The 16,481-nt window shown below is 40.0% G+C and overlaps 1 protein-coding gene across 3 annotated transcripts in view; it reads right to left on the bottom strand.

Annotated features, from left to right (window-relative positions):
* HSD17B12 (hydroxysteroid 17-beta dehydrogenase 12) overlaps positions 1-16,481 on the bottom strand; it is a 167,881-nt gene that overhangs the window by 12,100 nt on the left and 139,300 nt on the right. For all 3 annotated transcript variants that reach the window (XM_019948010.3, XM_019948011.3, XM_019948013.3), the window contains 2 exons: positions 9,060-9,141; positions 7,357-7,422 (listed from right to left, as the gene is read on the bottom strand). In XM_019948010.3, the coding sequence (XP_019803569.1) occupies positions 7,357-7,422; positions 9,060-9,141 (148 nt within the window). The remainder of the gene's footprint in view (positions 1-7,356; positions 7,423-9,059; positions 9,142-16,481) is intronic.

Genomic DNA, 16,481 nt, shown 5'->3' with positions numbered 1-16,481 from the left:
GACTAGGTATGAATATTTCCTGTGAGAATCTTTCTGTTGCTTTATAGTTCTCTGTATTTAGACTCCATTTGCACTAAAGACACAGGCCATTACCTTCTTTTATTGTCCTTGGCAATTAACAAGAAAGATGGATGAGGACTTATGTTTTCAGTCCCGATGCGAATTTTTCTGTGTTTAGCTATCTAGCTCTTTGAAGCCCAGTAGATCTGTATGATTACTCTAAGCGATAAAATGTTTTAACAAAATACAAACGAGAAATATCTTCTTTCATTAACAAAATAAACTGGAATTTTGTTTGCTCCCTCATCTCAATTTGTCTGATTTGTTTTCTAAATTTATTCTGACTAAAAACTACATTTTTAACCGAATTAGCAAAACCACCAACTCTCATCACCAAAAAGCAACAAAGCACTGGAAGATAGGACTTTAAGAGAATGGGGCCCAAAGAATTTCTCCATTATGGTAAATATTCTTTTGTAATCTTTGTGCTAAGAGTGAGAAGCCCCCTTCGTTTTCAGGCCAGACCGGCTGAAACCTACACCCGCCTTCTCTGGGTCTGGGGGTGGGGGGTCTCCACCTGTGTCCTCACCTTTCCTCTGGTAAAAGGTCAGGCAAACTAAACCTCATGCGATGGTTTCAGTTAGCAAATGATCTCCTTGTTGACAGCACTTCCAGAGACCTGGCTTCGCAGCTCCAAGGAAGAAAACTATGGTGCAGAGTAACATCCCGGGGAGAGGCAGGAGGGCACGGCAGAAAGAGCACAGATCATGGCGTTATTCAAACCCTCACGGTCAATCCAGATGGCTAAATTCCCCATACCTCCCCACATTACCCAACACAGCAGCCTCCTTTAGGTCCTTCATAGAGCGGATCACTATGTAAAATAATCACATTCATGTGTTCGTTCGCTTGCTATTGTCTGTCTCCTTCCCACTAAATATAAACTCTGCCACAGCAGGGACTTCGTCTGTCTTTTTGCTATTGCATCCCCACCTCCCTAGTAGTCCCCGCTCAGTATTTCTTGACTGAAGAAACGTGGAACAAAATATACACCTCTGGTTTTGGACTTACTATCCCTTGTCGACGTAATGTGTTTAAATATCTGGCTCTCTGTGTGGGTGCCCTGAGGTCAGAACCATGTCTTACTTGTTTCCTCCCTGCCTGGCTGAAGAGCTGGCCAGTGGCAGGCACTCACTGACCTTAGGCAAGTTACATGATTCCTATTGATTCTTGGCTTTCTGTCTGTAAAATGGGACTAGGTTAACATCTATCTTAAATGAGATAACAAAATAGGTGAAGACATGGGGCATATTGTAGATAGTCAATAAATGCAAGTTTCTTTCCTTACTTCATGCTCATGTTTCAGAGTTTCCCATGTTTTATTTATATATGCATTATCACGTGTCCCCATGTGCTAGAGGGGGAGGCCGGGTCTCAAGGTAATGAAGCAGCTTTCTGTGGGTTAGACCACGGAGGGGTGACACCAGAACTAAAACCCTGGTCTGCTGACTAGGCTCAGCATCCTTTCCTCACCACCTCTAAGCACACCAGTAATCAATGTGGTCTGCATAAAACCACAGCCTGGACTGAGGGAGCTAAGACTTCTTACTTTGAAATGGGTAAATACCCAGGGCTTCATGAATTCTTTAGCATCAAAAAGCTCTTCATAAGGCAGGTTTGTGAAGAGTCATTCATTGCTGGATGCTAAATCTAGGGGAAACTGTGAGAGGGGGCAGGACATCTGCATGGTTTTCAAAGTGTCTCCCCACAGACTGCTTATTAGCGCAAGGGAAAAAAACAGTAACGCTACAGCAGAGAAACTGGGTAACCCCTTGACTGAGGGGTCGAAATCAACATCAGCAATAAGGGGCAGATGGATATCATGTGTCTCTGGATGTGATGCCCTGAGAAGGACACGATGTCACATATGTCATTTTGGCCAGGGAAGCATAACTGAATCTAACCATGAGGAAGCATCAGAGAAACCCCAAGTGAGAAATGTGTGATTAAAGAGAGCAGAGGAGTACTGTCCTCTTCAAAAATGTTAATGTCATAAAAGACAAAGAAAGGCTATGGATGTATCCCAGATTAAAGGAAACTAAAGAGACAGGAGAACTATATAATACCTGGTCCTAGACAGAATTCTTTACAGGAGGGTAAAAAATGCTATAAAGAATACTATGAGGGAGAGTTCCCTGGTGGGCTAGTGGTTAGGATTCTGGGCTTTCAATGCTGTGGGCCGGGTTCAATCCCTGGTCAGGGAACTGAGATCCCACAACCCGTGCAGTGTGGCCAAAAAAAAAAAAAAGAATACTATGAGGTCAGAAATTAGAATACAGATGGTAGGTTAGATGAAAATACTACATCAATGTTAATTCTAAAGTTGGCAACTATATTGTGATTATTTATAAGGATATCCTTATTCTTTGGAAATACACGCCAAAGGATTTGGAGGTAAAGAAACATGATATATGCAACTCACTTCCCAATGATAAAACAAATGGAGTAAAATGTTAACAATAAGTGAATCTGTGTAAAGAGTACTGGGGTGTACTTTGTACTATTCTTATTTTTACAAGATTTCTATAGATTTGAAATTATTTCCAAATAAAAAGTTTAAAAGAAACAAGGTGGCCTGTGAAAGTTTTACAGAATAAGAGTTCAAGGAGTATAGTTTTAGGATGTCATCTTAGTTTCAGCTATTTCTTACTTGCTTAGTATTAAGAGACAGAGCCTGGTAATGGGGCCCACCAACTAGCCAGTCAGAGCACTTTGGATTTGGCCCTTTGAAAGAGGCATAATTTTGATTGGGTTTTAGTTATAGGGTAAGAATGAGAACAGATCATTCTCACCAACAGAGCACACTTTCCATAAGATTTACAAGAATGTACTTCTTATCCTCTATTCAAACATCAACAGAGTCAAAATTCACCTCTAGGACGTTTATATCACATGTTGTTACTACTATTTATTTGTGTTTCCAGGAAATGCTTATATATTAGCAAATCTGAATTCATGAAGAAAATTTTAAATGCTCTTAAAAAATTACAGGAAAGAAGTTGAGGGAAAGATGGGGAGAGAAAAAAAGCATAGAAAAAAATATTAACAAGGAATTAATATAAAACGAGCTGGGATTTGAAAACCATACCCTCTTCCTCTCCCAAAAGAGCAATCTGTTGCATCTTCACATGGAGGCAGACCTAAAAAGAGCACCTGCCTTCCAAAGATTAGAAGAAACTGAATTTTGGCATCATAGCATTAGCTTGGAAACCCTCTAGATATAGAGTTTGAAAATTCAAGACCAGAGGCATATGGGAGCCACAGAAGAAGCTCAAAAGCCTTAAAAACAGAGGACTGTGTACCACCAAGCATGGCCATGCATAGCCAGGGTCCTCTGTGATGCCAGCAAATGGCAGGTCTCTGGTATGCCCCACATTACACGTGCCATTAGCAACACAGAGACAAACACGATAAAAAGCCTGTTCTCAAGAATACACTGGAGTGGGGGGAGTCCTGGGCCAGAGAGTATCAGGCAGAGGTATATAATAAGGAGTAAGAGAGCAGAAGGGAAGGTGTAACCACAAGGGCCCAGCGGCCAAGATAAGGTTTCCCAGGGCAGGTGAAATGAGGCTGAAGCCCTGAAAGACGGGCAGGGGCTGCAGGCTCCGGTGCGAATGGGGCAGGGAGGAGATGTGGAGAGGAGACTTGCAGAGGAGTGGGGGCAAAGGCGTGCCAGCAGAGGAGCCAATCAGGGGCACCGCAGAGGGCAGAGCACGCACTGGACACTACAGTGTCCGCTCTGGCCGGAACGCAGGGTGGCGTGATGGAATGGCAAGAGGCAATGGCCTCGTGGGGTCTGAATTCAATCCTCAACATGACGGGTGGCCACTGGAGGACACTGAAGGAAAGCAACGTCATCTGACTTGTTTTTAATAAGATCACCCAGGAAACAGTATGTGGGATGGAGTGGAAGGGAAAACTAGCTGATAAATACTCCTAGTCCAAAAAAACGTGCAGACACAACATACCACCAGAGAAAAACCAATAATTTTTTAACTGAGCTTCATTTAGATCAGATTTTTTTTTCTTTAATCCCTTTGGTCAGAATTAATATGAGATTCTCTTCTACTTCAGAGTTTGATGTGTTCACACAGAAATAACAACTGTATTTTTCCTCACAAACATTTCAGTTTTTGTTTTTTCACCAAATTCATTCTAAGTTTAAACCATGAATGAATTCCTATGAAGGAAGAGAATGATCAATGAAATTACATCATTTGTAATTCATTATTAGGAAAAAATAAAAATTTGTCAAAGTAAAATATTTCAGAAAACAAATGCTAATGTGCTTTTGTAGTAGCTGTTAGTCACAGCAGATCAATAGGCAGACCATATGCAGAAAAGATCTTTGAGGGAAACCAGACCTGAAAGTGAGAGACGAAACAGTCTTATCTGTTCACGGAATTTGAGAAATTGATCATCTATACTCACAAGGCCTAAGACTCCCTTTGTCACTGAAACACTTGCAGCTTCTGGTCACACTGACTCTGGGTCACCCACAATGGACCTTTAAGATTCCTGCTTGCTCTCAGTAGTGTTTAAAAATTGTTAAGTTAATAGCGTGAATATAATAGATTCATCAGAATGAGAAAATGGCACATTGTGTGGCACACGATGCCTGACCTCCCGAGTGCTTTACCGATTTCCTGTTACCAAAATATAACACATGCTACGTAGCAGGTTCAAACTATTAGCATTAAAGTGACTGGTGTCAAGGAAGTGGGAAAAGGGAGCGTATGGTAGCTCCGTATAAAATTCAAGATTCTTGAAAACCCTGTCCCCCCCAGGGTACCCTATATTTATGTGGAGCTGCAAATCGGAGTGACACCAAAGGGCTATGACATTGAAGGATCCCTTGGGGGAGACCTCAGGTAAGGACTGAGGGGAAGCAGGCTCTAAACGGACCCTGGAAGACGAGGAAACATTTACCCTAAAGATATAAGGGAGGAAGTGGAACTAAGCAGCCCAGCACCTTCTGGTTCGTGGCTGCCTAAGCAGATAGATCCAATAAGTCTTCAGTGCTGTCCTGAAGGCCTGGAGCAAGTAGCCCAGTGGTTAAGAACAAAGGCTTTGGTGCCAAACAGACCTGGACTTGAGTCCAGTTCAACATGAGCAAGTGGCTTACCCTCTCTGAACCCCAACTTCCATAAACTTAAAGATGATGATGATCAACACCATCTTATAAGATCATTATGAGATGCAATGAAATACATGGATACATATGAAGTGCTCAGCATTGTTCCTGAAAAGTATCCCCTCAAATATTACCTATTATTATTATGATTGATCGTTTGAGGCTTCGGGGTGCAAAAAGGAAAATACTAGGCTCACAGAATTAAAAGCCATAATGAACACTGGATGTGTGATGAGGTGGGGGCAGGTCGTGGACAGGAGCAGGAAAGGGGTAAGAATTGCAACCTCTCCCAAGACATTGTTAAAAAATGTGCCTGATCATGGAAATACTGTGAACCATTATTTCTTTGTGTTGAGCAACAACTGATTTGAGACTGACACCCATAAAAACCTCTACATTTGCTTCCTCTTGTATTTTGTACTGTAGTTTCACAGCATTGTATCTGTTAGCTACATAATAAAATCAAAGGTCTCTATAAAAATTAAGTCAAATGGATCAAAGGCCTAAATGTAAGAGCTAAAACTATAAAACTCTTGAAAGAAAACATGGGGGGACAATCAACTATACTTCAATAAAATTTTTTTTTAAAACAGGGGAAAAGCCTGATGGCATTTGATTTGGCAATGATTTCTGGGATATGACACCAAAAGCACAGGCAACAAAAACAAAAAATAGATAAATTGGACTACATCAAAATTTAAAACTTTTGAGCATCAAAGGACACTATCCATAGAGTGAAAAGGTAACCCACGAAGAGGGAGAAAATATTTGCAAATCATATACCTAATAAAGGGTTAATATCTAGACTATATCAAGAACTCCTACAATTCAAAAATAAAAAGCAAGCAACCCAATGAAAAAATGGGCAAAGAACTTCAATAGACATTTCTCCAAAGAAGATAGCCAAATGGCCAGTAAACACTTGAAAAGATGCTCAACCTCACTAATCACTGAGGAAATGCAAATCCAAATCAAAACCACAATGTGATACCACTTCACACTCATAACGATGGCTACTATAAAACACAAACAAACAAAAAGAAAATAACGAGTATCGCTGAGGATGTGAAGAAATTGGAACCCTTACGCATTGCTGGTAGGAACGTAAAATAGGGCAGCTACTATGGAAAACAGTAAGGCGATTCTTCAAAACAAACAAAAAGAATTATCATATGATCCAGCAATTCCATTTCTGGGTACATATCCAAAAGCACTGAAAGCAGGGTCTCAAAAAGATAGGTGTACACCCAAGTTCATAGCAGCATTATTCACAGCAGCCAAGTGGTGGAAGCCTCCCAAATGTCCATCGACAGATGAATGCATAAACACAATGTGGTATATACACGCAACGGGATTATGAAGGAAATTCGGACACATCCTATAACATGCATGAAGCTTGAAGACATTATGTTAAGTGAAATAAGCGAGTCACAAAAAGACAAATACTGTAGGATTCCACTCACACGAAGTACCTAGTGTGGTCAAATTCAGAGACAGAAAGTAGAATGTGGTTGTCAGGGGCTGGGGGGAGGGGAAATGGAAAGTTATTGTTTAATGAATAGAGTTTCAGTTTTGGAGGATGAAAAAAGTCCTGGAGATGTAAGGTAGTAATGGGTGCACAACAATGTCAATGTACTTAATGCCACTGAACTGCATACTTAAAAGTGATTTAAATGGTGTTTTCGGTGATGTATATTTTACCACAATTAAAAAAAAGTAAAAGATCACTACCACACCTATATCATCCTGTTGTATGCAGTCATCCTCGTGCTAGTAAAACTCAGTTTTATTCAGCTCTCTCCTCTCTTGTGATTATTAGACAGAGGCTTTGGAATAGTCATGGCACTCCTTGCATACCTGGCAGCTGAGAGATATTGACAGTCTAATTCTCTCAAAATAAGATCATAAGAACTTACAATTATTATGCACCAACCGTTTATGCTGCATAGTTCTACTTTAGGTATTACCACTTAAAAATTCTAGTAAATTGTTTAAAATCTAGACTTAAGTGCATAAAGGAAAAGAAACCATGTCTTTAATGGTGTGCTAACGTCACATTCACTTACTTAGGAATGTGATTTTCTTTCGTTGCCAAGACAGCAACAGTTGCTGTGGAAACCACACAAAAACAGGGATACTTAACTGAAACAAACTCCACTCACCTGCACAAAGATGCCCTTGCTCTTATATTCTTCATGGAGGCATCTAGAGAAGAAATCTACAAAAGCCTGGGAGGGGGTGGGAGTGAGAACACAAACACACATATTACATCAATCTGCCTGATCTGTAGCCATGGAAACAAAAATAATCAACTAACCATTTAACACTATAGTTTCTAATCATTCTTTTCATTTCAAATGCAGAAGAGACCTTAAAAAAAAAAACCTTAAAAACCTCAAGTTTTCTTTATCTGCCAGTAAATTAAGTGTTCTCTTACCAAATATAATATCCAGATCAAATTCTGATTTAACTGGAAAAGGCTCTTATCTTTTCCTTTTTCAGAAAATGACTTTCCGAGAAGGAACGTCTTATTATATAACAAAGGATGCATTCCTCCTCCCCACTTGCCATTCAAACAGAAACACAGTATGAATTCTGTTCAAGTCTGGTCTATGGGGATTTTGTTGTCAGTAAAGAGAAGAAAAGAGCAAGCGTCCTCTTGGTCCTTTGGGATGGCAAGATCCAAGAAGTGTAGAGGTGAACGTGACAGCCCATCTTCTTCCAATAGAACGACTTTAAATCTATTTGTAAAATATAATGTGCCATTTTTTTACAAAGGTGGACTCAACCTCAGGCTTGAAATGCAAAGTATCAATGATGACTCTACTAAGGTCCTAGTTTGTGACAGTCTTGTGTCCGTGGAGCAGAACAGGCAAGAAGAAGTTGAAGTTCACCAGTCACTTCAAGAAACATGGTGTTCATTTTAAACATGCCTACTGCATGTTTCAGATATATAGAAAGCAAGCAGATTGCAGGGCTGGGGGGTGGGCAGAGCCAGGCTTTTTCAAAATACAGTGCGTAGTCACTTTAAGTTTTTCCAGGGGACAAAGTGAAAAAGAGGGCAGGCGTTTTGCTCTTTTCCTTTCCTGTCATATTGCAAGTTCTTACTGTGCATTTTATTTTGTTCATTTTCCCCTAAAAGCTTGTTTAATTTCAGCATCCCAATGGTCATTTTTATTTCAGAGATGTATCCTATGCTTCAACAACATATTTGAAAATGATGCTATTGACCTGCAGGCAGTACAAAATGCGTTCTAAATTACTGTCCTAGTAGTAACGTGAAGAGGGGAATGGTGATGTGGTATAAAATTATGGCATCTTACAGAGAGGTCTGGAAAATTCTTGTCTCACTCCAGGAGTGGCAATAAATATCTGTGAACTTTGAAGAATGTGGCAAAAACTCACACTCCCCCATCTATCTTGTGCATACTGTGTATCTATGTGCTGACTAGCTGCGATCCTTCTAAGCTCTGCGGACATGGCACTTAAGCTGTATGCTGAGTCATTCATGAATCAAATCCCCATTCTTAGACTCATTTATGTTATGTTCTGATCAGCTGAGCTAACTGGCCCAGACCAGCTCCCTGTTGGGAAGTACAAATACCAATTTTAAAACCAGTAAACTACTGGGAGAAAAAGAGCATCTGCAGATCTGAGATCTTGGTGCCTCATTTGTAAAGTTGATACCAGTCAGTGTATCTCCAGCTCTGCCTCCTCTGAAACTAGTGTTGGCTATTTTCCTTTTCTTCTCCGTCCATTTGAAAACTGCTAAGGCTAGAACTTCAAGAAAGTTCCATGCCCATTTCTCAGACTGAAAAGTATTCGTTATTCTTCTTCTGACACAATTTACTAAAAAATTGTTCACCTTAGTTGCAGAGTACAAGGTCAACAGTGGAACTGGGTACATGCCACTGGCAGAGGAGATGTTCAGAATTGCCCCTTTAGATCTAAAAAGGAAGATGCAAGTAAACAGAATGAAATCATATATACAATTGTTTATAAATTACAGATCTAGATATCTAATTATTTGAAACAGAATATCCTGGCTGTTTTTCTAACACACATCTCTCCTTGCCTTTCATCAGCACGTGACATGCTTGGTCAGTGAAAGAGGCATAACTCAATCAAATAAAAATAGCTCTTCTTTGCAATTAGCTCATTTCTCAGTCTTAGTAATCAGGGGCATGACCAGATTAGATCTTCAGTCTCCTCCAGTTGATTTCTATTCTCTGAGGTCTTCTCTGGCCATAGCACCAAGAATTCTTACTCTTAAAAACACTCTCATACTCCTTGTATGCCTTTAATTTGGCATATCACCACATACTATCATGCTGTCATATTTAATCATTCTATGAGTATAAACATTCTTCTCCCTCAAAAAAACCATAAGCTTCTAGACCTCAGAGCCCTTATCTTACACTTTTCCTCAAAATACTCTGCACGGTCCTGAGCATGTAACAGGTACTTACACGAATGAATGGTTACGTCCTGCTCTCAGGCACTAAATGTAGAGTTGACTCTAAAATCATGCGACTCTATAGTTCATCAAACCATATTCTTTTGCCAAGAGGCCAAGCTCAATTTCTACTGTAACTTTTAGCGACTAATGAAAGTTCAAAGTCAGAAAGTTACCAGGAATTACTCAGTCTACAAATAAATGAAAATTAGTTTGAGGAAAGCAACGCTGTAAAAACATACAAGTTGTCAGCAGTCGTATATGGCTTGCGTAAAGTGTGAGGTTAGGGTTTTAGGAATTTTAGACAGAATTAACAGCCAGCTTTTCCCCCTCAAATCCATTCTTCTCAGGGGGTTGGTCCCCTTAGTTAGCTACTGCAATCTGCCCCACCTGCCTCCTGCCCTCTAGATGAGGTTCCTTTCCTTCAATTTAGTTTCTCATTATTCTTGGTCTGAATTTACTTCCTAAGGCCTAATTTTTAAGTATTTTTTAAAAAGGACGATACAGACTCCTCTTATACAAAATAATAAAAGAAACATGACTAAATGGCATCTAAGTTATTTTAGACAGAAATCTGAAAAGAAATAATTCCCAAAGGTCACCCAGTCCATCTGCCAGCCTCTAGGCGAGATGCCACTTCAACCATCAAATGAAGTCTGGACCCTCCGCTTAATGAGTCACTGAAAACGAGCTGTTGTTTTTTGTTTCTGTTTTTGAACTGAAGTCCTTATTAGTAATAGTTATATACACTTTCCTAAGTGGCGAAATCCATTAACACGTTGGACATAGAAATCAAATCTCAAATTTTAAATTGTTATATTACGGTTTTGAAGAAAGTTGGAAATATTTAGTCAATGTATTAATTACACCATTCTTGTAGTTTTTGCTTGCCTCTCTCACACAGACAGAAAAGGCTTTTCTTTTTAAATATTAAGAGAGTAAGAATGCCTATCAGGAGTTAGAACCCAATAACTCTAAGGTAAAAACTGGTGAATTAGCAATGAGTATCTAGTAATTTCATTTTATCTATATTTGTGAGACATTCCTTTGATCGAAATGGGTTAAAAACCACCTTGGTTACTGAGACTTTTAATACAGTATTAATTTATGATATTTAAAATATCTCTTTTTTTAAATTTATTTATTTTGGCTGTGTTGGGTCTTCCTTGCTGTGCATGGGCTTTCTCTAATTGCGGTGAGCGGGGGCTACTCTTCGTTGTGATGCATGGGCTTCTCATTGTGGTGGCTTCTCTTGTTGCAGAGCATGGGCTCTAGGCCCATGGGCTTCAGTAGTTGTGGCACGTGGGCTCAGTAGTTGTGACTCGCAGGCTCTAGAGCACAGGCTCAGTAGTTGTGGCACACGGGCTTAGTTGCTCTGAGGCATGTGGGATCTTCCCGGACCAGGGCTCAAACCCATGTCCCCTGCATTGACAGGCAGATTCTTAACCACTGCGCCACCAGGGAAGTCCCATAAAATATCTTTATCTTTTATAGGGTGTTAAAAATGTTCTCAAATTAGATCATGGTGATGATACACTCTGTGAATATACTAGAAACCATCAAATTATATGCTTTAAATTAAGTAGATTTTATGATATGTGAAATATATCTCGATAAATCTATTAAAAAAGAGAAAGAGAAAGTGAAATATATTTATGATATACTGGAATGTGTCACCTTTAAGCTAAGGGCAGATCCCAATCAAGTAGAAGCTAAGAAAGTTATTGTATCTTCTGCAATACAATATGCTTTCTGAGAAGTAACCCCAAATCCTGACAAGTTGCACCCCATCCTGAGCCCCAAGCATCCTTGTAGGTATAGGTAGTGCTTTATTTTAATGTTTTCTCATGTAACCAGGAATTGCTATGTCCTACTCATTCACAGCAAGTGAAGAAAAGCCAATGTGAAGTAGTTGTAGAAGATGCTGTTTCTCACTGTAACCTATCACACTGCTGGTTTTATCAGCGGGATTATGGGCTGGATGATACTCAAATTGGCTGAGGTGGCTGCATGTGCTCTTGAACAAAAATCTTACATTCTTTATTTCCTTCCACACAAATGAAATACAATTTAAAAGTCTTCCAAAATTAAAATTTAAATGTTATCAAAAACATTTTAAAAATTAAATCTTGACCTCACCAAAGTTGATTCCTAAAACTTCACTCACCAAAGCAATGATTTCAATACAGAAAAATTTATTTAAAGATAATAAAAACCTTGTTCCTGGTTGCAAAACTGATACAGACCAATAGTCAAATATGCTACAATTATGCAAGCATGTGCTTTGTTTACTCCTTGAGGCAAGTGAGATTTTTGTTTCTTAAATATTCTACCCTAATTTAAAATTTCTAGGGGGTAGAGTTAGTTTGAGTTAGTGAAAAGTCAGAATTGGAAGGTACTTTATTCAAAACACCATATTTGCACTCTAAAATGCATGGAAGCAAATCCAGCACCAACGAAGTATAAAGCGAGAACGCACTAGATCTAAGTAAACACTAAAAGGATAGCATTTATCACTGCACCAAAGTAACAGCAGAGAAAACACCCCTTCCACAAAAACACTGTGCTACGAAGAAGGTTTGTCTCCCAAAAGCCTTCCCCCCCACACACACACGACAGCATAAAAGTCTCTCTCCCTCTCTCCAAGGATAATGATATTCGACTTAGTTTTGTCTGAATCACAAATAACACACTTGTAGAGCTGTCTCAATCCCTGTACTGTATACAGTATCTATTCTTTACATAGAGATGGAGATGAACATTTGGGACCACGAGGCACAAAGGACTCGCCTTTAAAATCAACTACTTTGTCTAGCGCTAATCCCCCATCTAAGCAGAATTAGTGACGTCAAACCAGTTTCCATGGCACAGCCAGACTCATGACAACTCTGTTATATGAAGCAGAAGGACAAAATGGGCTGCGCTTAATTGCACACAGAAACAAACATAAAACCAAACCCTGGTTAATCTCTCATTTTCTGGGGACTTGGGGAACAATTCTAAGACAGGAAGGTACATTGAGAATATTTGCTGAAGTTCCATAATGAAGACTCATGATTCTCATATTTCAGCACATTTCTAGTTTGCTATGACAAATATCCAAATAAACAAGTCAAGTAATATTTTCTGTGATACAACATTCTTAATTCATCAGGTTGCTTATTTGCTAACAGCCACACGATGGTGTCTCAGTGGTGTAAGTTATTGAGGATCTACTAGAATTAAAATACTGCAAAAAAACAAAGCAGAAACCACTGCAGATAAGGAAGTACCTTTTCATCCAAAATTATTCTCTTCAATGACTAGCCCTCCCACCAGCGAGACATTAAACACACAAAACCCTATAAAATTCAGTACCTTATATTTATAGCCTCCTATAGCTATGCTTTCTAGACTTCCCTCTGTCCTGTGAAATCCCCAATTGGAAAACTCTCCTTAATGATCACTCGGATAAAAAAAATTCCCAAGCCTCTTTTCTTCCTTACACGCCCCACTATTCTATCAGACTGTTGTAGTATCCTTGTGCACAGCTCTTACAAAAATACTACTGTCATAGAGGAAGTGACAGGTCTTCCATGAAGTAAGTCACTGATTTCTGCCTTCCTTGGGACCCTCTCATCACTGCTCCACACTGCAGGTGAGGGGGGGAAGACGGGGAGGCGTAAATGCTGCTGTGAAGCAATGGAACACAGGGTCGGTCCTAATGTGGACTGCTTACTTGATACAGAGTGTGACTGCAGACAAGGGAGATTGTACAAAACACTACATCCCAATTCTTCATATTTTCGCTTCTTATCAGGGAGCATATAAGTGTGCTCTTGGAGGGTCATTACTTTTTTTTTTTTAAGCTTAAACATAACACAGAAATTGGTACAGACAGTTCTCTAACAGATTCTCAAAAAGACTGAGAAACATATCAAAACAGGGTTCCATGTCAGAAAAGAATCCTGGATCACGGAGGTCAGATATATAATTAGAACCAGCGATCCAAATACATTATACAAATATTGCTTTGTGGAAGAAAGTTTGCAAACATTTCCCACATGAAAGAGAACTGCCTGCCCTAAAACACCATAACATGTCATAATTCCACCTTAAGCAATACAGTATGAAAGGGGCTATTTTTAGCTTTTCCATGGTTGTTATGGCAACCACCTCCTGGCTCCAGCTGTACAAAATGTTTATAATTCCAGGCAAGTGGAAAGAGTAAGTTTCCTCTATAACGTAATTATGTACTTTTTACTTGTATGATAATAATACCTTAGTTTGATTATAGAGACTTGTTTAGTGATAGTCAGCTGGCCCTAGGCTATAGTTCTAGAGAGTTTAGAAAATCGCATACATCAGAAGTAGAATCAGTGAAAGGGGAAAAAACCCACAACAACAAAGAACCCTGCTGTTCCTCAATGGAGATATGAAACCTACGTATGGTAACCAACCAGAGTTATGCCATTTGGGGATGGTGTAAAGGGCAGGCTATAAACAAATCACTTGTAATACGTAAGTAAGAATGCTTTCAGGTGATCTGTGAACTCAGAGTCTTTCTTTCTTCTTGGGCACACAGCTAATGACATTTCTGGCCTCCCTTGCAGTTAGCTGTAGCCTGTGACTGAGTTCTAGACAATGGGATGAGGGCAGAAGTGAGGGACACCACTTTTAGGCCTGGCCCATGAAACCACCCATAAAATCATCCTTCCTCTCTCTTCCCTCATCTGCTGGCTGCATGCAGATGTTTCTGCAGAGAACCACAAGGCCCAAGAGAAGAGTGGACCACCTTCACCCCAGATGGAAGGAGCCTGAGATCCCTGGATGACTGGGTAGAGCAGAGCCCCGATCGCTGATCCACACCAGACTGTGACGTGAGGGGAAAATCAACCTTTAGAGTATTAAGCCACTGAGATTCTGGGGTGGTCTGTTATAGCAGTTAGCCTGCCTTGACTAATATAACAAGTAACTCCTTTAACTCAAGCAGACATAGCTGTTCCTTCTCCTATCCAAAAGCACCGATTTATAAAACCCACTTACATTTCTGACTAGTTCTTAGCAGGTGCCACAATCATCCCTGTGACATCAGTTTCAATACCTAGCCTATGATGGCTTTCCACCAGATCATTTCGCAACCCCCGTGTAAAATCAATTTGATTTCTTAAAGGCAAGGATCCAATTCATATTCTGTGATAAACTTTACTCAGTGAATGCTTGTTGAAACAGATGGATCCTTTCCTTTGCATTCTTTGTCTTTATCTAAGGCTCCAGATACAACTGTGATCGTGGCTGCTAGGTCTACAGAGAGAGGTGTGAGCACCTTGTGTCTGTATCATTTACTAACTAATTATGTAGCCTCATGGCACTCAGTTTCTTTGGATATCACTTTTTATGTCAAATGGGGGGGGGGGGTTGGTCTCAATTAATTTTAAAGTACTGAAATTCTCTGACTCTTTGAATCTAATTCTTCCTGGTCATAACCAGTATCTCTTTTGATATGATTTTTACCAACACACTTAAAAATTCCTTTTATAGTACCTCTGTGGTATATAAATTTCTTCTTTAATGGATGGAATGTACTAACCTGAATTAATACTGTGTCACTTGCAGATATCCAAACTAGAATTAAGATGATGACCCAAACTTCATCCCTCTTGAGTTCTACGCTGTCTGCCCTAATTCTCTGTAATCTTCTAGGATTCTGGTCTGGTTTGACCACCATCACTTCCATATCTGACCGTCAGGGGCACACTCCCACTGTAGCCATCAGTAAGTAGTTTAAAGGTTTTAAAGGGGAATTTTACTAAAATAAAGCAATTAAAATATACAAAACCACATGTAAAATGCATTACAAAGAAAGAGCCTTGCTACAAAGTAGCTGCCAAACAAAATGGATTCCTAACCTCAGTCTCCTCATTTGTAGGACGGTGGGAGGCTATCGGAGTTAAATGAGCAAACAAATATCAAGTTCTCATCCAACACCTGGCACATAACATGGAATCAACGAACATGAGCTGTAAACCCTGCCTAAAGCTGGTCATGGAGGTTTCTTCACAGAAGTAGGGTCCCTGGGTCTCCCCTTTGCAAAGCTGTGACTCCTTTGGATCTCTTCCAAACTCAAAGCTATTTTGCAGAGCAAGGATGACTGTGAAGCCCTAAATTTAGCAAATGACCAAGCAAGCCCAGCTCTTTGCAACAGGTTTTCTTGGAAAGCTTAGCCATCGCTCAGGCTTCTCTAAGGGAGGAACAGAGCTTAATTACCATCTGACACTTCACGCTATTTCAAATGTAAGGACTTAGCAACACATTTCTCAATAAAAATGAAGACATCTAGCATATCCTAGTGGAACCCCATTCAAACTGGAACACAGCTGGGGCTAGAGGACACAGCCTCTTCCTCCAAGGGCAAGGGTGGGGGCTGACATCTTATAATCACTTTCTAACATGCCCAAGTCCCTCATACATCCATTCTCCCAGTAAGAACAGAAAACACCAGAGGATGGATGGGGTCTCGCTGCATGAAAGTCCACTGATTTGGGCTCTGAGAGCATAAAGCTTTAGGAAGGTATTCCCGGGAATATCCTAGCAACTCCATCGCCCCCTCAGAACAGCAGGCAATTGAGTTAGTGATGGTGACTCAAGCAGACTTTTAAATCCTGATGTAAAGGAACCACACAACCCTGGAGAGGGAAATAAAAAGGGAATGGAGTGGAAAAGGCCTCCACCACCAGATGACTCATGCTCCACCGTTTGACTCGCCTGGCACATTACTCTGTCACTAAGACATGGAGGAGCTCATTAGTCACTTTAATGAATTTTTCAAAGTAAGGATTCTCCCCTATAAAT

The sequence above is a fragment of the Tursiops truncatus genome, chromosome 8 (genome assembly GCF_011762595.2).
Source record: "Tursiops truncatus isolate mTurTru1 chromosome 8, mTurTru1.mat.Y, whole genome shotgun sequence".
NCBI lineage: Eukaryota > Metazoa > Chordata > Mammalia > Artiodactyla > Delphinidae > Tursiops > Tursiops truncatus.
This window is presented reverse-complemented; position numbering and strand designations above follow the sequence as displayed.